This window comes from Marmota flaviventris, chromosome 9 (assembly GCF_047511675.1).
Source record: "Marmota flaviventris isolate mMarFla1 chromosome 9, mMarFla1.hap1, whole genome shotgun sequence".
In the NCBI taxonomy this organism is placed as follows: Eukaryota; Metazoa; Chordata; class Mammalia; order Rodentia; family Sciuridae; genus Marmota; species Marmota flaviventris.
In genome coordinates this window covers 18,625,973-18,650,998 of record NC_092506.1, presented here as the reverse complement: position 1 = coordinate 18,650,998, position 25,026 = coordinate 18,625,973, and the positions used below count along the sequence as shown (strand labels likewise).

The 25,026-nt window shown below is 37.6% G+C and overlaps 2 protein-coding genes across 2 annotated transcripts; one reads left to right on the top strand and one right to left on the bottom strand.

Annotated features, from left to right (window-relative positions):
• The first annotated feature begins 1,801 nt into the window (after positions 1-1,801).
• Positions 1,802-2,722, top strand: LOC114093781 (olfactory receptor 4C45-like). Its single transcript, XM_027936687.2, has one exon. It carries the CDS (start codon positions 1,802-1,804, stop codon positions 2,720-2,722), a length of 921 nt encoding a protein of 306 aa, XP_027792488.2.
• Positions 2,723-10,552: 7,830 nt separating this feature from the next.
• LOC114093700 (olfactory receptor 4C3-like) lies at positions 10,553-11,461 on the bottom strand. Its single transcript, XM_027936577.2, has one exon. It carries the CDS (start codon positions 11,459-11,461, stop codon positions 10,553-10,555), a length of 909 nt encoding a protein of 302 aa, XP_027792378.2.
• Between the last annotated feature and the right edge of the window lie 13,565 nt (positions 11,462-25,026).

The following is a 25,026-nucleotide window of genomic DNA, read 5'->3' as shown; positions in this document are numbered from 1 at the left end:
AGTGACATTAATTCCAGTCTCAGGTTCATGGAGTCCATGGATTGCAAATTCCGAGAGGGGAAGAAAACATCGACATAGAATTCCACCATCACCAGACCCAGGTTAGTGAAAGCTAAACATTTTTCTCCAAAAATTTCAGCACAGTAACTTGATTGATCCAACTTTTTTTTTCTCTGAAGTTGTTTTTGTAAATACATATTTGATTGGAAGTTTAGTATTTTATTATGAAAATGAATTCAGACACAAATTTCCACTGAAAATATCAGTGGAAAATATAATCTGCAATTTTTCCAAATCAGTTGCTGGTAAGAATGACTGGAGTCACTTTTAAGACATTGTGGATAATATTAATGTCTCACTAAATACACTGAATCTGTAGAGTTCTCATTGTAATGGTTTAAAAACTTCTCCTATACCTGACTTTCATTTGCCACTTTAAAATAAGACTATGAATTAAGTCCATAAAAAATAAATTTAAAAATTAAAAAAAGAAAAATTAATAACTGTATTTATCATCCACAAGAGTCAGAATAGAAAGGAAACTATTCAGGCATAGAGCTTCCCTGCCACCAAAGACATTTTTTCACACTTTTATGGAAGCTGAGAGGTCTTGAGGCTGACTTGTGTGTCTAGATTTTTTTTTCTAATTATGTGGTTATGGATGATTTTGGGCAGGGATTGGGAAAAGAAGTATAAAAGTCTGAGAAAAAAATAAAATACCTAATGCTCGTTTGTAACAATATGAATTTAATCTTGAAAACCCAGGCCTAGGTAATTCAATAAAAAGGAATATTTTTAAAATTTTTGCATATATTCAATACTTCCATAAGTCAGCCATGAAAATAACAAATAGACTTAACTGACTGAATTTATGCTAACTATGATAATTGTATCCTCTTATCAGATCCTAATATATATGTCTTGTCAACAGAAAATTCAGGGTAAATTCATGTCTCTTTTAGTTCCATTTGTAAAATGTGAGTGGGGAAATATATCTAATCCAGAGCGTAGCACTGTATCTGTTAAAATTCCAATGCAAAGAACATTTATTTGTGAATGTTGTGAACTTTCGGGAGAATCTTGTACCATTTACATCCATATCCAAAGGTGTAGAAAGAAACAGCATGAAAGGGTGGCATAGAGACAGGCACAATATCTGGAGCTTTAGAATGAATTGTTCTCACTGATATGTAGTAAAGATAATTCCTTGGCATTCAGAAAAAGAAAAAAAAAACCTCTATCTGCAGCTCTATCTCTATGTGCATGTGCATTCAAATGAGGTAGAGGGACCAACGGTCAAAAAACACAGATGGTTTAGATTCAAAGAGACTTGACACCCTGATATAGGATACAGTTGACTTTAATAGAATATTGTGTTCATATATCATATCCATGAAGATAAAGAAATAGAACTTAAAAATAATTGTTATGATATTTGCACTCCTCCCAGCAATGAAAGAAAGCCATCTTTGAGATTTTTTAGAGAAAGAAAGAATGTTCAGAAGCCAAACATAAGTCAGTGTTCATAACAGCATCTTGCTTTCTTGTGGTACCTCTAAGGTATTGTCACTATTTTATAAAAATGAATTAAGAGAAATCTAACATCCTTCTGTTCTTTACAACTACCTGTAAAACAGCTGAGGTAAATAAAATCTAACCCCATCCATTGCAAGACCAGGTCTCACAAGGCAATGGAGTACTTTAACACAGAATTTGAAATGTCATCACTCAGAAATGTTGTGATTTTTTTTTTCCAGATGAACCATGATATGCCCCAACACAAGCTAACTTGACAGGAGAGATGAGCAATGTAACAGAATTCATCTTGCTGGGCCTGACCCCAAATCCACAACTGCAGAAACTCTTATTTACTGTGTTTCTACTGACCTATTTGATCACACTGGCAGGTAATATGCTCATCTCCATCACCATCTTCATCAGCCCAGCCCTGGGCTCTCCCATGTACTTCTTTCTGTCCTGTTTATCCATTATAGACGGTTTCTACTCTTCTTCCATAGCACCCAAAATGATCTTTGACTTGATCTCTGAAAAGAACACCATATCCTTCAGTGGCTGCATGACTCAGCTCTTTGCTGAACATTTTTTTGCTGCAGCTGAGATCATCCTGTTAATGGCCATGGCCTATGACCGCTATGTGGCCATCTGTAAGCCCTTGCACTACATGACCATCATGAACCGGCAGCTGTGTGGTTTCCTGGTGGGGGCGGCTGGGGTCTTGGGGTTTATTCATGGAGGGATACAGATTTTGTTTATGGCTCAGTTACCGTTCTGTGGACCCAATGTCATCGACCACTTTATGTGTGATTTAATTCCTCTCCTGGAGCTGGCCTGCACAGACACCCGCACTTTGGGGTCCCTGATTGCTGCCAACAGTGGGTCACTGTGTTTGATCATCTTCTCCATGCTGGTGGCTTCCTATGTCATCATCCTGCGCTCCCTGAGGTCTCACAGCTCTGAAGGGCGCCGCAAAGCCCTGTCTACCTGTGCCTCTCATGTCACAGTTGTCATCTTATTCTTTGTACCTTGTTCATACCTGTACCTCAGACCTGTGGCCTCCTTCCCTGCCGACAAAGCTGTGACTGTGTTTTGTACCCTAGTGACACCTATGTTAAACCCTTTGATCTACACCTTCAGAAATGAGGAAGTGAAAAAGGTTCTGAAGAAACTCTGGAATCAAATGATGAAAGTTGATGAGAAATAAGCCCTGTGGGTAGTGCACTAGGAAGAATATTGAGTGATATTTTATAAAGCTCTATTCTCCTTGACTCATTAAAATTGGGATGGTCAATTATCCTCTGTGCATCAAAATTTTAATTGGCATATAATCGTATATATTTATGTACAGTGTGATCATTCAGTGTATGCAGAGTGTATATAATAATCAAATTAGGGTACTTAGAATTTCTACCTCCTTAAATATTATTACTTTTTATAATGGGAATCTTTAAATTCATCTCTTCTAATTCTTTATAAAATATGTAATAAATTGTGAACTACATTATTGTGAACTACATTAACCCTCTTGTGCTATAGAATATTAGAACTTATTCTCCCTATGTACTTAGAATTCCTACCTCTTTAAACTTTAGTATTGCTTCATGCTTGGAATATTTAAACTCCTCTTTTCTAATTATTTATAAAATATATTTTAAAATGTGAACTATAATCACCCTCCTGGGCTGTAGAACAGTAGAACTTACTCTTTCTACTAACTTTTAATAGCTTTTTCATTTCTGTGACTAAAATACCTGACAAGAACTTAGGGGATTAAAAGTTGATTTGGGCTCATAGCTAGAGGTTAGGTCCATAGTGAGCCAACTCCATTTTTGTGGACCCAAGTTGTAGCAGGACATCCCAGGGGAAGACATGGTGAAGGAACACTGTTTCATTCATGGTAGATAGGAAGCAGAGAGAGAGAAGGCAGGAAGGAACCACAGATAAGATACCTCCTTCCAGGGCTTTCCTTGGTCACCCACCTCCTGCAGCCACACCCCACCTACCTACACTTATCCCTCAATCCATCAATTCAAACTAGGATAGACTGACTAAGCTACAGCTCTCAGAATCATTCCACCTCTGAATGTTCCTGCATTGACACAGGAGCCTTTGGAGGACACCTCATATCTAAGCCATAAGAAAGTACATTTTGGTTTTCATTATCCAACCTTCTGTTCCTCCTCCTCTTCCACATGCTTCCTAGACTCCAGCAACCACTGTTCTACTTGAAACCTCTTTGCAATCAACTTTTTTAGCTTTGACATGGTGAGAACATGCAGTGTCTTTTTTATTTTCCTTACATAATGTCCTCTAGTTCTGTGCATGTTGCTACAAATAACAGAATTTCATTCTCTTTATGGCTGAATATTATTCTATTATACATACACATTATTACTTATGAGTATGATTCGCATATACATCACAGTTTCTCTATCCACCCATACATTGGTGGATACATCACTTTTTATTATTAGCCCATACAGGGAGATAGTGCCAAGAGACCATGATACTTTAAGGAATCTGTGCATTGCTTCATTTCTTGAAAACAAGAATAAATATAATCCAAATCCAACTTGGGTTATATTCATCTTTATACCAATGCACTCATAAAATATATTTTTAAATATTTTCTTGAATGGATATATGAGGGCAAAACTACCAAAGATTCAGAAGGGGTCATATTGTCAATCTCACTGTGGTGTGACACGTCAAGGGCAATATTTTTGTCACCTTTTATGCTCTTCATTACAGACATACTGAAGTTGTATTGTGAAAGAGGAACAGAAACTATACATAAAAAGACTGTAGAGCAGTAGGAAGTTTCTTTAAAAGTACGTTCATCAAAATATGCTTTTCTTATCTTCCTGAGTTTGAGAGGTTAACAGAAGTTCCATTACAGCAATAGAAAACTTTTCACTTAACACAGTCACACAAAGAGCATTTTCACCAAGAAGCTTATTTTGACAATTGCATCTCTACTATTCATTCCTTCTAGTGTATAATTATCCAAAAAAGGAAGTAGAAGAAGAATTGGCTGGCACAAAAGACAGAAAATGAACAAATCTTGAAGTGTTAAAGCTGAAAATATCTGAACACTGAAGTTGGGTTTTAGACAGGAACAAAGGAGAAGAAAGTTCTGAAAACAGCTGTTACAGGAAATTATAAGTGTAAGAACAAGTTGTGTTGTGGAACTGAATGATAATGTTCTCAAATCTGGATCAGAGAAAAAATCCTAATCATGAACATAATAAAATACTAAAAGATTTAGAAACTGCAGATGCTTTGATATCACAGAGTAAGAGCTTTAGAAGAAACCATACATCACGTGTACGGCCTGATGAAATATATAGATATACATTGCTAAATGGATAAATTGAGCTAATTAAACATATGTGTTACCTCTTATCACTATCCTTTCAGTGCTAAGAACTCTTAAAATCTAATTAGATGAGCTTGAATTTTATTTCACTAAAATTTGGCTTAGGCAGAATTCCAGTCTCAGTCAATCTAACTCAAAGCCCTTGTGCTTCACCCAACCTCACAGTGACTTCCCCCAGATATACACAAATGAGTTGATTTTCTATGTTTGTTTAAATTTCTAATATTTTATTTGGAATTCTCTTTTTTGAAATCCCCCTGACTTCATCTGCTTTCACAAACAGACCTGGCTGAAAATGTTGTCTTCAAAGAATCAGCTGGTGATTTGTCAGTAATTTATAACTCCACGAATGTTTTGATTCTCACATAACAGGAAACGTCTTTGAAATTATTTCTCTCTCTTTCTTTAATCTTTGAGTTTGAAGAAGTAGCCTGCAGCTTGCAAAGTGGTACTTTCCTCTGATACATAAAAACAAAAGACAAAGATCATCAAACATATTTCACATAAATACGTTGTTTTAGTCAGGTTTTCCTCTCGATGACCAAAATACCTGGCTAGAACAACTTAGAGGAAGAAAAGTTAATTGTGCTTCACAGCTTCAGAGGCTCAGTCCATGATCTGCCCATTCCATGGCTCTGGGCCTGAGTGAGGTGGGACATCGTGGTGGAAGGGCATGGCTGAGGAAATCAGCTCAGGACCTAAAAAACAGGAGATAGAGGAAGAAATCCAATCACGGTGGTCAAACTATAAACCTCAAAGGCATACCCCCAAGTGACCTACTTCCTCCAGCCACACCGTACCTGCCTACAGTTACCACCCATTTAGTCCACATTAGTGGGTCAATCCACATATTAGCTTATGCTTCTTTTAAAAAAAATCTTTATTTTATTTATTTTTATGTGGTGCTGAGGATCGAACCTAGCGCCTCGCACATGCTAGGCAAGCACTCTACCACTGAGCCACAACCTCAGCCCCTAGCTTATGCTTCTTAATCTAATCATTTCAGCTCTGAAGATTATTGAATTATTTCACACAAGAGCTTTTGTGGGACATCTCAGACGTAAACCATAAAATATGCACTCATCCTAATATTTTCCATGAAGAAAGAAACTTCACATGATGAACAGGTGTTCAGAGAGGTGAACAAAAAAAAAATCCTATTTTTAAGTTCTTTGCCAGTGGCCACATAAGAATGAATCATAAAATAAAAAATTCAAATACAGGTATTCTCCCTTTGTACTCACTACTATTCTTTTTACAGCACTTAAAATCTGGAGGTTTAGGTAATTTTTAGTATTGATTCTTCTGTTTTCCCTTTTCTCCATCTCAGGGAGGGAACTAGCATTTATCACACTTCTGTCACTAGGCAGCTACTACTGTTTCCATGTGCACTCTCCTTTTACTGGGGCATAACCTAAGGAATGACATACCCGTATTTGGACAAGGAAATGGAGCATCTGAAAGGTGGTTCTTGCTTAAGGTGCCTTGTAAGCTGAACAAAGAACTAATTTACACTCCAGAGTGTCGTTTCCATCTTTCAGGCTAGCAGAGTCTTAACCAAGTCTGTAGATGAAGTCAGTTATAACAACAGAGCAACAATTGACAATAAAAGGGTCCTGGAGCTGATGGGTTTAGAGGAAGTGATGGGAGCATTAGAAGGACCAGCCTCAACTGGGAGAATAAGTCAGAGTGAGCAGAGATGCTATTAAATATGTAGGCACTTTAGGAATTCATTGACTCAGGAGCCAGGCATCATCAGAATTTCTTCATTTTGAAGGAGGGGCAAAAATCACCATTTTCTATCACCATTAAACCGCTATTCTGAATGATAGAATAAAAAACATATCTGTACTTATGTTTATTTTTCACTTTCATTATGATGCTATATATACAATTATTATCTTTTAAAATTAAATTTAAAACTAAGATATAAAATAAAATAGGCTCCTTTCCTATTTCTCATGACTAAAAAAACTATGATTAAGAATTTCATAGTATTTTTTCAGTCCTTTCTTTAAAAATGGCACTTGTCTTCATAAACATAACTGCACACACACACACACACATTCACACATAGAAACAAGATAATATTGTGTTTGATGCTGACATACTAGATGCACCATTTTTAACCTCACTTATTCACTCAGTTTTAAGCTTTTCAGACAAATCTTCATTGGTAGAGATTCAGCTTCTTTCTTTTTCACTGGTGTACTATTACCCATCAGATCTGCCATATTTTTTTAAAGTATTCTGTTTTATTATGAAGATTCCATTATGAATAACCTTGTATGTTTCCATGTGCACATTCATCAGAGTTTTTCTAAATAAACACCTGTAAGTGAACCAAATATTTGTTTTTTATCTTGAATAATTTCCATGGAGTAGCTTTCTGTGGTGAATGTCACCAGCAGTGTGAGAAAGCCTGCCACTTCTCATCTTCAGCTACATTGATAATGTCAAGTGTTTTAGTCTTTGCCAAGCTAATATGAAACAATGGTATTTCCTAGTTACAATAAGTTGGCATTTTCCTGATTACCACTGAAGTTGGGCATCTTTTAAAATGTTCATAGCAAGTATAAATTTCTTATTCATGCATTTGCCTGTTAATCTATTGATTGTTTAACTTTTCTTCTTACTTTTAGTTGTGATTTTTGCATTCTGCTTTTTTGGTATTTATATAGATCACAAATATACCCTCCCAAGTAGTGACTGCTCTTTTAACTGTCTATGGTGTCTTCTTATCATTTAATAGCAGTTTAATAAATTACATCATTTGTTGATCCATTTTTTTTTATCTCATTCAGAAAGTATTTTTCTGTCCTAGGTCATGAATATATTCTCAAATATTGTCTTCTGATGAATTTTTAAAAAGGAATTTTTGAGTTTGGAATTTTTTAATCTAAAATTTATTTTCATAGTTCTGTAAAACAAGAACCTAATTTTATTTTAAGTCCCTCAAAGAACTCCACATTTGTTTACATGACTGAGTCAAACTCCCACTCATGTATATTTCTATATGAATGGGCAAGATATTCAATTATTATTAATTTACTTATTTTGGTAGGCTATTATTAATTAGCCTATGAAAAGGTGATTAAACAAAAGATGACAATATTTTCTTTGCCTAAAAGTTCTGTTTTTTTTAACAGACACAGAAACTTAAGGGTCAAGCAAGAGCTATTTCTTTCTTTTTTTAAAGAGGAGAAAGAGAGAGAGAGAGAGAGAGAGAGAGAGAGAGAGAGAGAGAGGAGAGAATATTTTTTAATATTTATTTTTCAGTTTTTGGTGGACACAACATCTTTATTTTATTTTATGTGGTGCTGAGAATCGAACCCAGCACCCCATGCATGCCAGGCGAGTGCGTTACCACTTGAGCCACATCCCCAGTCCAAGCTTTTTAAGCTTCCAAATTTGTTGGCTCTTAGGAACTAATTTTAAATATTACATCTAACAATAAAAATATTTCCTTTCATATTAATTTTCATCTTGTTAGATTTTTTCTTTGTACAAAAGTGGCATGGGGCTGACAGTGTAGATCAGTGGTGGAACACTTATCTAGCATGTTCACGTCTCTGGGTTCAAATCCTGAATCCTATAAAAGCAGAGGATACGTTGCAACCTGGTAAGTTACAGATTATTTGTCAAACAAGAAATAGAAATATGGAAGCCTTTGGCTGAATAAAAATGCCACTGTATAATGGCATTTGCAAGAAAATAGGTGGAACTAGAGCAAAATATAATTTTGAGAAAAATAAGTCAGATTCAGAAAGAGAAGTTTTTTCCTCTTTGTGGAAGCTAGAAGGAAAAATATTATGTAAGAAAGGGTCTCCATGAAATTAGAGGGAGATGAATAGGGAGTTGGGGAGGGAGGAGAGGAACCTGGGAGCAATGTTGGGGAATGAGGTTGATGAGATTATATTTTTGTGTGTAAATATTATATACCACAATGAAAACTACCATTGTGTATAATTAATATGCACAAGTTTAAAAAAGGTAAAGTTTGAAAGGAATATATGCAGAGCTTATAAAACTAAGAAAAAGATGAAATAAACATGGGCATGTGTTCCAGATTCCAGAACACAAGAAACCTTGGGTGTCTGAAAAAGGAAGAATTATGAAAAACAAAAGGAAATGCCTCTTTGCATCACTCACACAAAAATATTCTTCTATAAGCATTCATATTTCAAACCTAGCAGAGACAGGAGAGCAGGCACTTTATGGAGGGTTTAGGAAAAGCTTGAGGTAGACATGATAATATCAAATAAACATCCTGGGAGGTTACTCTGTGCCTGAGACTACATTTAAAACTGTATAGATCATGAAGTTTTCACAATAACTCTTTGGAACATATACTACCTTCACTATTTGCCCCAAGCTTTATTGAGGTATACAGTTAATGCCTTAAAAAGAGGAATGAACGCCCTGGCATTGCTACATGTGGGTAGACCTGGGGGAGGTCATGCTAAGTGAAATAAGCCAGACACATGAAGACAAACAGAACATGTGAATTTGAAATGTCATGACTTTTACTTTAAAGATAGGCATCACGTGGGGACAGGTGCATGGAGTACTGCATAAGTGGCATATGTTAAGGGCGTCCCCTCCTGCTAGGTGTTTGAGCAGCAAACCACTCACCCCGTAGGTACAGCCCTGGGCATAAGATTACGTGTTGCAGTCACAGTGCTTGCTCCACAGCCCATTTCATGATTGGTTGCCGCAAGGACAGTTGGCAAGAAGTTGTATTGGTGGCTGCCTGTAACCTGCTTAGCTACTGCCCAAGTATCCATAGATTGGTAACTATCAATAAAATCAGACCTGCTTCCATCTTGGTGTCTGAAGGTCTTGATTAGTGACTCTGCAGCTACACTCTCCTCTGTTCCGTGAAGCTCCTCACTGGATGATAGAGAGCCCATACAGCATCAAAGACTTGTAGAAATATGATATTTCTGAGGGCGGGGATTGTGGCTCAGAGATGGAATGCTTGCCTAGCATGTGTGAGGCACTGGGTTCGATTCTCAGCACCACATATAAATGAATAAAAAATAAAGATCCACTGACAACTAAAAAATATTTAAAAAAGGAAATATGACACTTCCTCAAGGCCATGCCACAAGTAAACATAGGAAATTAGATTCAGACTCTGGTTGATCTGCCTGCAGCTCTCAAGCTGTCTACTGTCCTGCAGCAGCTATATTGATGACATCACACAGGGTGACAGGAGGGACAGAAGCTGCAGGCATGGATAAGCTTGAAGGTATGAGGTTATGTCTTTCCTTCTCTAAGGCTCAGTTAATTATCACACAGATTCAAAGTTATTAATGGGGATTGCTACTTAAAGATGATTGATCAAAATAACTGAGCTTCAGAACCAGATAACCTTTGATTAATCAATTAACCACATCACACAACACCCATTGCCTCATTTATAAAATATGAATAATAATTCAGGACCTGTGGATTCCATACAGCTGTTTTATAATGAAATTATGCAATGCAAGTGAAAAGGCCAAATAAATCATGGAAGTGAATGAAGAAAAATGATGGAATAAGATGATTTACAGTACTAAAAGTGTCAGTTGTTTCATTTGCAGAAGTTAAGTCACTTGTATTCCCAATTTACCGTTTACCATCCCTCCTGCAATGTAAAGAAAGCTCTTACAGTGTAAAGAGCTTTCTTAGGGCAGTTTTTACCTCTTCATTCCTCAGGGTATAAATGAGTGGATTCAGCATAGGTGTCAGAATCCCGTAGAACACTGCCATGTGCTTGTCTATTGGCAAAGTGGATGATGGGCGCATGTAAATAAATATACAGGGCACAAAGAACAAGGCCACAACCGTGAAGTGGGCCCCACAGGTGGAGAGGGCTTTGTGTCTCCCCTCTGCACTGTGGGACCTCAAGGTGTGCAGGATCACCATGTAGGAGGCAGCCAGCATGAGGAAGTTCAACAGGCAGATCACACCACTGTTGGCCACCACCAGCAGACCAATGACATGTGTGTTGGTGCAGGCGAGCTCCAGCAAAGGGTACAAGTCACACACAAAGTGATTGATCACGTTGGGCCCACAGAAGGGCAACCAAAGGACCAGGAGGAGTTGAATTGAGGAATGCAGGAAGCCCCCCAGCCAAGCCACCCCTACTAGCATGGCACAGAGATGCCTGGTCATGATGGTTGTATAGTACAGAGGCTTGCAGATGGCCACATAGCGGTCATAGGCCATCACCGTGAGCAGAATGATCTCAACACCTCCCAAAAAGTGGGCTCCAAAGAGTTGAAGCATGCAGCCTTCGTAAGAGATGGTTGTGCCCTCATACAAGGAGTCAGCGATGAGTTTAGGGGCCAGAGAAGAAGAATAACAGGTGTCCACAAAGGACAGGTTGGCCAGGAAAAAATACATAGGGGAAGCCAGAATGGAGCTGGAGGCAATAGTGACCACAATGAGCACATTGCCACCAACTGTGGCCACATAAATCATCAGGAAGACCATGAAGAGAATTCTCTGCACCTCTGGCTTCTCCGAGAGACCCAGCATGAAGAATTCCGTAATATTGTGAGATGTTCCCATGGAGTCCAAGGTCACTGAGAATGCAAGCACAGTATTACCTATAATGTCAAAAATCATAAGTAAGAGAATTAATTCCAGGGGTGGGACTGTGACAAGCTTTCTTTTGGCAAAACCATTTTCCCTTTGTCCCTCTTAACCCTCCTGTGTTCCAAAGATCTCATACCAATTGATGCTGTTAATTACAAAATGTGATCATGTCTGTAGCTTTTACATCACTGGGCACTGGATATTCTAGTTATTAGCTGAAAATATTAACTCAATTATTTTAGCCTGTAACTGTTATTACAGCTGGGATTGGACGTTCGACAAGAATCAATTTTACGAGATTAAAACTGGAATGCATCTTGACCATTTTCAGCATAAATAAGATGGCACTGGAGAAAACCATGAATATTTTGGATCTCCCGAAATCCCTGCCTTTGTGGTCTGTAGCCTCTGAATTAAAATTTTCTTCTCAGACTTCACAGAAAGGCTTGCTGAACTGCGAATCAGGGTTTCCAGTGGTAACACAAACTGATGTAAATCAAACTGAAACAGAATGGGGTGAAAAGGACTTGGTTGCACAGGGAGACTTGCCCCTGCTCCCTTCTTTCCTTGCTATTTCCTCCCTTTATGTCCCCATGCAGTGGACCATATCTAGGAAGCAGCCTGATTTACTCCCCCTCCACTTGCTTTACACATTTGCACACTTCTGGGTGTTTCTTACCCTGGCACATTAGAACCACCCAGGTAAAGGCTACTGACCCCTTTTCAGTCTACATGAAGGACTCAAAGTAAAATATAAATAAAAACATAAATTGATGAACATCTTATTACATGATTATCTGTCACGTGACTACATAAAGGAGGCTACAAGGACAGAGAGAAGAAAGGCCCTGTCTTAACCAGCTATGGATAATAAGCTCATCTGGCAGAAGATACCTACTTACTCTCCATTCTCCTAATGATGTTAAGGACATACCTATCTTAGCTTTTGTTTGAAAGATCACTACTGACCTCCCCACATCTTAGAAATACAGGCCTTCTTCAAGTCGCCGAATCTTTCAACTTGCTGAAGATCTAATGTTCAGTGTGACAAGCGTTAAGGAGAGCCAGTGTCAGCAGAGGAAAGAGACACCCAGATATGAAATGCTGAGGAAAATTCCTCTGCTGACCAGGAAGCTGCTCCCTTTCTTCTGCAAATGCTTTATTGCAAGAAGGCAAATTCAGTTTCTGGGAGGGTCCAGTCTGATGAGGACCTTTCCTGAGCAGAACTGTCAGGTCAGAAGCACAGAGAGCGCCATAGAGCAAAGACCCACCAGCACCTCACCAAGCACCATATAAAACTGCTTCATCCTCCCTTCAGCCCCGGGAGGTCAATTCCTCTTTGAATCTCATTTTGCAGAGTGAGAAAGAGACACAGTTGTACAGTTCACAACTTTCAGGTGGGGATCTCAACTTTTTCCACTGCCCTCCCCTCTCTGTCACTTTGTGAAAAGCATAAATAGCAAACAAGTGGCAGAGCTGAGGTTCTACCGGGCAGTCTTGCCACAGGGTCTGTGGGCTTAGCATACTACACTGTCACTCAGATACGCCTAGGTTTAAATCCTTCCTCTGCCACTTTTGGCCACATGACTATGAACGACCTCACAAAGCCTGGATGTTCTTATCTGTAAAATAAAGGTAAGAGTTTGTACAATCATTATGTGTCAATTTTTTAAAAACTACTTAAATTTATAAATAAAAGAGCTCTACTACAACCCAAGGTTACAGAGAAGATATGAAAATAGTGCATGTCATGTGTTTGTAGAAACCTGGATATGATAAACTTTCAATAAATGGCATCTCTGATTGTCACCATCATCGCCACCTTAGGCAACAAATCTTCATATGGCTTAAGGAGCCAGGATCCAAGTGTGTGCGTTCCAGACTAAGTAGGTCTTGATGTGGGCGTATTTCATCATGAGTATGAAATATATCCTAACACTCATCCTCATACAGAACAAAAGGATGCAGAGAAAAATATAATAATGAATTATATATTAGTACATCCAAATAATGAGTTGATAATGCCAATAAATAAGAATGATAAACTGATATGTTTCTGGAATTTAAATTTTTAGGAGAATGAAATAAAGCATTTGTTAAAAACCAGTAAAGAAAATCTCCTGTTTGGGTGATCCATGAGAAACAAAATTATTTGTAGAACATGATGATAATGTTAGCAAAATTATTCCACTACATTTTTTAACTCAGATTGAAATATTTGTTTATTAAATTTGAAAGATAACTTATAAAAAACTTACATTGATTGGATCTGAGGGTACCAACAAGTCTCCAGAATATCCTTAATCCCCAATATCATACCATGATGTTCCTGAAAGGTCTTCGAGGCTAGCTTAAAGTATATGATTCTAAGTTTCACTATTTCATGTTATAAAATATCAGTTGAGATTTAACTTCTTTTTTTTCATATTGAGGCAAAGCACAGACTAGGCAGTTGTTATTCACTGAAGAAACGTATCTAATCTACAAGGTTTTTACAAGAGAACTAGGTGAAAAACTAAAGAGGGACATTCATTTACAAGCAGCTAGGAATTTGTCCCACCATCTATTTCCCTTTGATTTGCTGAAGAACACATGACATTTAAAATCATCTTTCCCAGTTGCCTCCGTTTAGTGGTGGATTTGAAACTCTGCAAGATGAAATGAAGCTGTTCTGAAGTTGCATGGGTGACTGGGGCAGAAGCACAGTTAGAACCCAGGTCTTTCTTCACTCCAATCTGTGCCTTGTGCAAGTGCAAAAAGCACCCCTGCCAATGCTCAGGTGCAAAAGCCTCAGGGAAGTGACAGCTGGCTTTCTGGCTCTTCTTTCTGAGAAAAGTATTCATCAGCACAGTCTCAGAGAAAATCTTTCTCCTCCCGGTGAAGAGTGTCATTTATAAGGTAGAAATGAAAATGAGGGGTCATTAGCACTGAACACTCTCTGCTTCTCTGAGGGATAGAGTGCTGGAAGCAGCTTCTGCCTGTCCACAGGTTGAAACAATGTGGCTGCATCATTAATTAGTCCCTGTGAATATAAAGTGTCTCTCAGGGAAGTAACTTGTATTCTACTTCTTGAAAATGTGCAGTGGACTTCTAGTGTCTAGAGAAAATGTCCATAAAGTGCCAGGAAGAAAAGGAGTTAGGATATTTCAGGAACTGATAATGGAGGGTCAGCAATTTTAGAGAAATCTCTGACCTACCATAACAAAATCGACAGCTTTTGTTGAATATCTTGTTCTAGGCACAGACTAGGTCCTCCTACATCCAACTCCCTCGCAAAGCTGAGAGATAAGAATCACTGTCCTGTTGTCCCCAACACTAGTGTGTAGTGTGCTAAAGATCAAGGGAACTAGATTCAGAACACCTGAATTGGAATCACACTTCTGCCAGGTCCATCTGTCAGTAGTTGTTCAGGCTTTACCTAATATAAGGTAGCACTTTGGTAAATGCCAGGCATACCATGGTGAGAAAGACAGACCTGTTTCCTAGCAGCTTGGAGTCTTTATTCTAAAAGGAATGGTATCCAGTCCAAACAAAGCAGGAAAAAATAAATAAATAACATGCTTGCAAAACCAAATAATATGGCATTGCTGAGTTAATTTTAGTTGTATTGTTTATGATCATAATGATTGACAAGATTCTCTCCAAAAATCCATTACAGTTTACATAACCTTCTGAGCCCAGCAAGTACACATTCAGGAATTAATCCACCAGGTTCCACCTGCATGTGTAATGGGATTGCTGAGCCAGAGGGACAGACATGCTTTGTATATACGTGGATACATGAAGGAGCCTTCCTCCAGCAGTTGTGTAACCATTTAGATTTACAGTCCTCTTTCTAGTATTGGCCAGGCTTACTCAACAGTTGTACCCAGTGAATCCCATCCTAAGCCTTCTTGTAAACTGTGGCCTCAAAGCATCTAGAATAAGACAAAATAGGGAAGATCTGGTCAGCTGAGAACTTTGTCACCACCCTCAAAAGGCCATCAGGACTGCCCAGCCATGCTACTGTGTTTCCTTAATCAGCACACATTCCCAACCCTTCTCAGGGACCATGCATGGCCTTCCTCACTGTCCTCAGAATTCCCTTTCCTCTTCTCCCATCTCACTTTTAAATAAGATTCTCCATCAGTCTGGACAAAACTTCTACCACCACATTGTAATCCACAGCTTTCCTCCCTCTCCTCCTTCTCTCTTGCACAGAAGACAGACCTGTATTTTTCCTGATGGTTCGTCCCTCCTTCCCTCTACAGTGTTCCCAGTGAATCCCTTGCATCCCAGACAACTGGAACTGATACAGAATGTATAAGGAATTCCTACACATCAGGAATATCGCCAGCCAAGTGAATCTCGAACAAGGACCTCAGAACAGAGGATGACTAGGAAACAATAGAAAGGGAGGGGTATCACTTCCTTTGTCATCCAGGAAATATGATGGAGATACATGATAAATTACCATTACAGTGCTCCTCCTACATGACTGAAGTGAAGGCTCTCAATACCCGGTGTTTGCCATTGACATAGAGGAATGGCTTCTCTCACACACAGCTGGTGGGATTGCATAGGTATATAGGAAAGCTATTCAAGGTTGTCTACTAATGCTGACTACACATATAAATTATTACCCAGAGAACCCATTCCTAGGCACAAATACAAGAGAAATTTATGCACCTGTGCATTGAAAGACACATTGTAAGTATAGATAACATTGTTCATAATATCATAAAACTGGTAATGATGCTAATGCCTATCAAAGTTAAGATAGACTTTTAAAACTATGGTATATTCATATAATGAAGTAACACAGTGTAGGGAGCATCTGCCATAGACATTCTGGGACATACTGGGACTCACTAAGTTGCTGGCCATAAGGAACAGCAGCCATTGAACTTCTTAGTCATGTCTGCTTACGACTGATAAAGAGCTGTAAGGGGCACTAGCCATAGGCATGCTTAGCAATGACTAGTTACAATTGATAGGGAGCACAGCTCCATGGACATGAGCAAAGAACATGCCAGTTGCAATTACATCACCTCACTGGACATAATCAATGGACATTGACTTTCACTGGGTGTAACCAATCACCAACGTGCACCACCAACCTGGAATTGTATTTCAATTGCTGGTCCTGCCGCATTGAAGAGTTTTACTCCAAGGACATTGGTAAGACTGGCCACCTTGCTGTCATTCCCTGGATTGACATCAGTCTCTGATGTCCAGCCATCAGTTGGAGAGAATCACCAGACAAGGACAACATTGGCTCTTTGGCTAAGAGAAGTTGTGTGGCATTGGAAGTATTTTGGCTTGTGGTTTGTGGGGACAAGCGCCTGGTATACTGCAGTACTGCATACATGGCATACATTAAGGGCATGTGAGTGGCAAACCAGTCCCCTGTGCTAGGCATGTGAGTGGCAAACAGCTTACCCTGTAGGCACAGCCCTGGGCACGAGACTGCATGTTACAGTCACAGCACTTGCTCAATGGCCCACTAGTCAATTGGTCGCTGCTGGGACAGTTGGCCAGAAATTGTATTGGTGGCTGCCTATAATCTGCTTAGCTACTGCCTGAGTTTATATACATGGTAACTGCGCAATAAAATCAGACCTGCTTCCTGCTTGTTCTCTGGAGGTCTTGATTAGCAACTCCGCATCCACACTCTTCTCTACCCTGTTCCATGGACCTCCTCACTGGACGAGAGAGAGCCCACACAGTGGTTGCCCTAAGATTGTGTGATTTGCTTTTAGTGTTTAATTTGTGTGCATTGAATGCTAGTTGGGGTGCTCCAGCATACCCAACACTTTTGCATTAATTGTTTATATTTGATGACTGATGTGATCTAATAAAAACTTTCATTGAAAGACAATCTACCTCTGAGTAATTATTAATAGTGCCACTTGCAACACACAGCAATAAGAATAAATGCACTATAGGTACCTGTATCATGATTCTCCCATGCCCAATGATGATTCAGAAATTGTGGAAAGCCAGGAGCACACATTATGTGATTGCCTTATTTAAAATTTAAGTATGGGCAAAACTAAGTATACGTCCAGTGTACTAAAAGTTAATGTACCAAAGTATAAAGGCAAACACAAGTTTTATCATAAAAATCATAGTAACCATGTTGATTTTGAGAGAAAAGAAATATTTGTGACTGGGAAGAGATAGTGGGCCCTGGAAGGACTAGTATTTTCCTATATCTCGAGTGGGTGTTATGATTTGGATATGAGTCTCACACACAGCTCATGTGTGAGACAATACATGAATGTTCAGAAGTGAAATATCTATATAATGAGTGGGGTAACCTAATCTATGGGTTAATCTATATCATGCGTTAGTTAATTTGAATGGATAAATGTGTGGAAACTGTAGGCAGGGAGGGCATGGGGGGAGGAAGTAGGTCATGGGGTGAGTGCCTTTGGGAAATATATTTTAAATTGTCCTTTGCACCCAAGATCTCTCGGCTTCCTGTGATATCACTTGTAACATCACCTTTCACTTCTGATTTTATTTATTTGAGTCTTAATTTTCCCTAAAATTTTGCCTTTTGTTTATCTTTTTAAAAAACCCTTAGTTTTGTTGATCCTTTCTATTTTTTCTAGTCTTTGTTTTATTTATTTCTGCTGTGATTTTTGTTATTCTCTTCCTTTTGATGACTTCAAGTCTAACTGGTTCTTCACCTGATGCAGGTTTGGTAGTAGCTTATTTGGGATCTCTCTTCTTTTTTGGATGACAGCATTGATTGCTATAAACTTTCCCTAAAGACTGCTTTTGCTGCCTCTCATGTTTTGACATGTAGCATGCTTCCAATTCATTTGTCTCAAGGTATTTCTTACTATCTTTTAAAATTTCTTCTTTGACCCATTAGTTGTTCAGGAGTATATTATTTAATTTCTATCTATTTGTGAAGTTTCTAAGAATTCCTTAAAAAGTTAATTGATTTAATTCTCCAATCAAATAACATTGAGTTTCTGAATGGTTTAAAAATACAAGATGCAAAGAAAATGTGGTACATATACACAATTGAATATTATTCAGCATTAAAAGAGAATAAATTCATGGCATTTGTGGGTAAATGGATGGAGTTGGAGAATATAATGCTAAGTGAAGTTAGCCAATCCTCAAAAACCCAAATGTCAAATGTTTTCTCCAATTTAAGGATGCTGATTCATAAAGTGGTTGTAGGGCGAGGAGGATTATATGAACTCTAGATAGGGCAAAGGGGAAGGAGGGGAAAGAAGAGGGCATGGGGATAGGAAAGACTGTGGAATGAGATGGACATCATTACCCTAAGTACATGTAGGAATACATGAATGTAACTGTACTTTGTGTACACCAGAGATATGAAGAATTGTACTCCATGTGTGCAATATGAATGGTAATGTATTCTGCTGTCATTTATAACAAATTAAAATATAAAAATTCTAATGAAAAAAAAATACAAGACTCACCAGGCATGGTGGTACTTGCCAGCCATGATGGCGAACACTTGTAATCCCAGCAGCTGGGGATACTGAGATAGGAAGATTGGAAGTTCAAGGTCAGTCTCAGCAACTTAGTGATACCCTAAATAAATGAATATATAAATAAAAATTAAGAAAGGAAGGGATGGGGATGTGGCTCAGTGCTCAAGTACCCCTTGATTAAATCTCATACAAAAAAAAAAAAAAGAAAGAAAGAAAAAAAATGATGGGGTGATTGCAAGAAAATAAAAGGGAGACTAATAATGGAAGAGGACTGAGGGGGAGGTAGGAGGGAAGGGAATGTGGAAATACTGGAGAAGGATATCTATCAAATTATCCTATGCAATATATGGATATACCAAATGAATTCTCCTTTATGTATATTATAATGGAATAATAATAATAAAAGAAGGGAAATCAATAAAGTGGAGCAGGTGAATGAGGGGAGGAGGATGGGAAGAAAAGGGAAGGTACTGAGGAATCTGATTGATCCAATTGTGTGCGTAATGTTGGGTGTCAAATCATGTTTTATGGCATAATGAATCCCACTATTATGTATCATTATAATGCACCAATGAGAAATTTAAAAATGTAATAATTGGCTTATTTTTTATTGATTACTAAATTTATCTTAAAAAGCAAAATCAGAAATGGTCGATACTTTCATTTAACAAAAGCTTTAAACATTTCTGATTATGAAGCACTTTGTATGCAGTTTACACACATTATGCTATATTAGCAAAATTTCTTGAATTGCATATTATCCCCTTCGTTTTGAGAAAATAAATATCAGATTTAAATACGTTTAATGTATTCAATGATAAAATCACAATCAAGAAGCCTAACCCCAGTCACAATTCTTCAACATCTTTGCAATCCTGATCAAAATTATGCTTTGTATGTGTATGAATATACCACAGTGAACTTCACCTTTATGTATGTCTATAAGGCACACAATTTTTAAAAGAAAACTATAAATAAATATAAGGAAGAGTAGAGCAGAAGAAGGGGAAGGAGGAGGGAGAAGAGGGGAGGGAAAGAGGTATGGTGGACAGGAGTGGAGCAAATTATATTCCATGCTTGTCTAATTATGTCAAAATGAGCCCTGATATCATTTATAACTATAATGTACTAATAAAAAATCATTAAAAATTTACATAGGCTATGTTCAAAATATTTTGACCTTTCCATCATATCTTATTTGTTTTTACCTCAACTTGAAATAAGAATGGTTGGCTCATCTGGCCTATCTGCAGGCAGGTTTGTGCTTCCTTACCCTGGGTGGTTCTCCATTTTGGTTTTTAATAATGAACTTTATTTGTAGAGCACTTTTATGTGCTCAGAATTTGTTTTGAGCAGAAAGTATTTGCCACAGTCTGGCTGGGCACAATTCAGGAGCCACTTGTCAAAAGAAACGAACTTTATTTTTAGAACCACACATGCCAAACAAAACCGCTCCTCAGGAAAAACCCTCAGAGCCCAACTGCCACCACCGGCTTCCCACAAGCCTCTCTCACAACCACAAGCCTCTCCACCTCCCACAATCCTCCTGCTCTTGAGGCCGATTGGCTGGGTCACGTGGGCAGAGCCAAAAAGTCCCCCAATGAGCAGCTCCGTGGTCTGAAAGGGCAGGGAAACAGCCCAATGAGCATCACCACAGAGGAGCCAATCAGCTAGATGTTGCTGGGGCGCTGTGAGCCAATCATCAGCTGGCAGTCTGAAAGTTTGCTGGGACCCCTTCTGCTGTGGCTCTCCACAAGTATTTACACTTCCTATATAACCTCTGTCCCCAATAGGCAAGGCCTCCCTGACTACCTTAGTCCATTTTTTTCTGTCATCTGAGCGTAAGTGAGACTGATGAATTTATACAGAACAAAGATTGTTTCGCTCACGGTTCTGCAGCTGGCAAGTCCAGGAGCACAACACTGGCATCTGCTTGTTAACAAGTTGTCTTACTTCCATTTTCTGTCACGTGGCCTGTTGTTTGTGTTTTAAGTACTGTTCAAAGACCATAATTATTGTTTTTACTTGCTTCTGTTATTATTAATGGACTATTATAAAACATAAACCCAACACATTTTTTTCTGTAATCTTCTTCTGCTTTGTTAAATCTTGTATCTCCAGTTAATAGCATAAAATATGAAATAAAATAAATAAATATCTAGTTATCCCAACCACATAAATGGTCTTCTATCCAAAACTAGTAGTAAGAAAAAACTTGAATATTAGTTAAATTTTTAAAAAATGCTCTTTCAAAGCAGGTAATAAGTGAGAATTTTTCTTCACTGAGCAAATTAACTGGGCTGATATATTTATTATTATTATTATTATTATTATTATTATTATTAATTATTAGCAGTAGTAGTAGTAGTAGTAGTGATCATTGTTATTAATTGCACTGGGGATTTAATGCAGTTGCACTTAACCACTGAGCTACATCCCAACCTTTTTTAAATTTTATTTTGAGACAGGGTCTCACTAGTTGCTAGGGGACTTGCTGAGTTGCTGAGGCTGGCACCAAGCTTGTGATCCTCCTGTATCAACCCTCCCAAGTTGCTAGGGTTACAGGAGTGCATCACTGCACTCATCTTGAGATGTTATTCTAGACTGTCAATTTTTCCATAGTGTTTCTGAAACAATTTTCTCCTTTTTACGTCTCCCAATCTTAGTTATGTGATTGATCTAATGATATATTTATATATTGATGTTGTTTTAAAAACTTGTGGAAAATCCCAGTGAATATAATTAAGCAAGAATCAGTTTGGACACATTCCAGATGCAGGACTCCAGGATTAACATGGGCTCATGGTATAAAATCTTCAGTGAGCTTTGCCCCCTCAGGTAGAAGATGCTGTCCTCTTAGTAACTGATAAATTATTTTCTATGAAGCTTTATTAGGCTTGCAGTCTGATCTGTAAAATGTACAATAATACCCTGTCCTAAGCTCTAGTACAAATATTTGAGTGGATCAACACCAGAGGAGATGGGTTAAACAGCTGAATGGTAGTTATTCTTTATTAAAAAGTATTTATTTTTCTTTATTTTGTTTAATTATCTAGTTTTACAGGAAAATAACTGAGGAGACATATCCCTTTTAAAATGGTTAATTTCTATCCTCTTATGCGGACAAATGATTCGTTGGCATTTGTCCTCATTTGGAAATTTCAATTTCTCTATTTGTATCATGGAAATCCTTTGAAATTGATCTATAATGCTAGTAATGGTTTCTGCAATATTTAGAAGACTCTGGAGTAAGTGGACAGACATAGCCATATGATTTAAAATTCATTCTTAAGGAATAATATGTTTTTTTTTCTTTCTGCATGTATACTGAATGGAAGAGGTGTTTCTAGCTCTTTGTGAGTAAAAACTTCTTATGTAGTAAAAACTTTCAATATGTAGAGAATCTCCCAAAGGTATGATTTCATCAATTGGTAGTGAAAACTCTGCTTTACAGTTATATGAATTTTTTTGTTACACAGGAAATTATATTACTTGAGTTTGTAAGAATTAAAATGTTGAAAAAATTTCTGCAGGCAGAAAGTGACTGGTCAAGTTTTACATAATAGTTGTCACAAATATATACATATATATGTGTATATATAAAATTTATATATAAATTTTAATATATTATATATTTTTACAAATATATAACTTAATATATATTTATATATAATTTGTGAGAGCTTTAAGCAATTACAGTTGAAGAAAAGGAGGAATATGCAAGAAAGACACTAAAGGGAGGTTTCAGTGAGATGGTGGCTATCTGAGACTGTGATAGTTATTGGTTATTCATTGTCATATGAAACAGTTATGGTTTTATTGTGCCTTCCATATATATATATATATATATATATATATATATATATATATATATATATATATAAATTCAGGGACATTTTATATTCTTGGTAGTTATGCTTCCATCTGGAAAAGTAGAAGATTCATGGTGAAAAGCTGATTCTCTGTCAGCACCAAGATTTCTGTCTTCTGAAGACATGACCCCTGATGTAGACCCTGAGCCTTAAAGAGCTAGTCCTGAAAGTCCTCCTTATTTGATCAGCACAATGAAAATGACATGCTGGACAGACCCATGTTGGCAGAATAAATAAATAAAAGATTGTAGATACAATATAACTTTCTGCAACACTTTCCATTATTTCACAGGTTGTGGTAACTAACTGCTTCTGGTCTCTGAAATCAGTGTCTACTTAATAGGTGAAAGTAAAGTGGAATCTCCTGGTCAGGGTTTGAGTAAGGGAATGATATGATCTGAATAAGATTTAAAAGGGTCATGTGGGATGCTTCAGGGGGACATTTTATTGGAAGCCAAGATAAAAGGAGGCAGATCAGGCAGGGGTCTATTCCAGGAGACAGGAGATGTGAACAGGGTGTAGTGAGAATAGTCAGATTTGCAATGTGTTATAAAGTGAGAGTGAACAAGACTTATTAAATGTATGAATGAATGAGAGGAATAAAGTAGTTATGGACATCATCTGAATGTAGTCTTGTCTATTACAAAGAAGCTTCTATTTCTTTAAATAGAGAATGAATAACTTATCAGGAATACATTTATCATGAAAGCTTAAAAACTTACTTTTTAAATGCTAAGTGGATACTTAATGGGGGGTGCCAATTAGGTAGTTACAGAGACTAGTTTGAAAAGTAGGGGAGAGATACTGTTTAGGACACAGAATTTGTGAGAGCTTTAAGCATTCATAGGTGAAGTAAAGGAGGAATATGCATGTGAAGACACTAAAAGGAGGTTTCAGTGAGACAGTGGATATCTGAGACTGTGGTAGTTATTATCGGTTACTCATTGTCACATGAAACAGTTATGGTTTTATTTTGCCTCCCTTCTCAAATATTTATGTCAAGTTCTTTGCCTGTTATATCTCAGAATGTGACTTTATTTGGGATAAAGTCTTTGGGTAGATAATCAAATTAAAATAATTTGGCATTAGGATGGGCATCAATCCAATATGGCTGGTGTCATATTGGAATTGAAAATTTAGACATAAGGAGAATGGTAAAGTTCCCTATCTCTAAGCCAAGAAGACATACATGGAACAGCTCCTTCCCTCATGGTCTTCTAGAGGAATCAACACTGTAGAAGATGGTGGAATTTGGAGACAAAAATTGTGCTGTTTAACTACACAGTTTATGCTGCTGTGTTGTGGAAGTTTTAGCAAATGAATATATTTTAGCTACTGAGAATGGAGTGAGGCTGCAATAAATATCCAAAACTGTGGAACTATCTCTTGGATTTGTGGTTAGGAGCTGGGAGAGTTTGGGTATTTATGATAGAAAGATTCAATATTGCCATGAAGAACCCACAGGTAGAATTGTGAATATTGCAAGGTGATTATGGTGAAGACTCAGAGGGAAGAGGGGAGTCATAGAGAAGGCATGCACTGGACTTGAGAACCCATACATCATAATGAGCAGAGTGTTCCTAGAAATAGGAATGCTAAGGCATGTGTGTTTGAGGTCTCACATGAACAACATGTGATTAGAAAGTGGGAGGAAGGCAATCATTGTCTTCAAGTTACAGCACTGGCAACTAATAGTGTCTTTGGTCCAATTTCAAATTCATAATTTATTTTGCCATAAAATTATGTCAAGTGAGTCTTTGGCATTACACCTTCCTGACTTTACAAATGTGTCTTTTCATGGAATTTCTTTTTTTAAAAAAATCTATTTTTATCTCATTTCTTTAACCTCACCTAAAGTGCTGATTCCTGTGAGAATATTTTCCAGATACCAGTGGGTTTGGATGTTTCAGCACTGTAAATCCTTAGCATGGCATATATACCTGTATGACACTTATCAAGTTGGTCTTTAATTGCCTGACTCCATGATTTTTCATTATGTCACTTGTGGCAGGGCACTGTGTTATATTCAACTTGGTAATTAAGCTATCCACAGCAGGTATCTTGATACAAGTGGATACCTCTTATATGTTTTCTTAGTGAATAAATTAGTAAAAATTAACATTAGAATACTTATAAGAATATTTTTCATTGTTTTGTAGGTAAACTGCTTTAATATCTGGAATCAGCATCAATAAAGGAATAG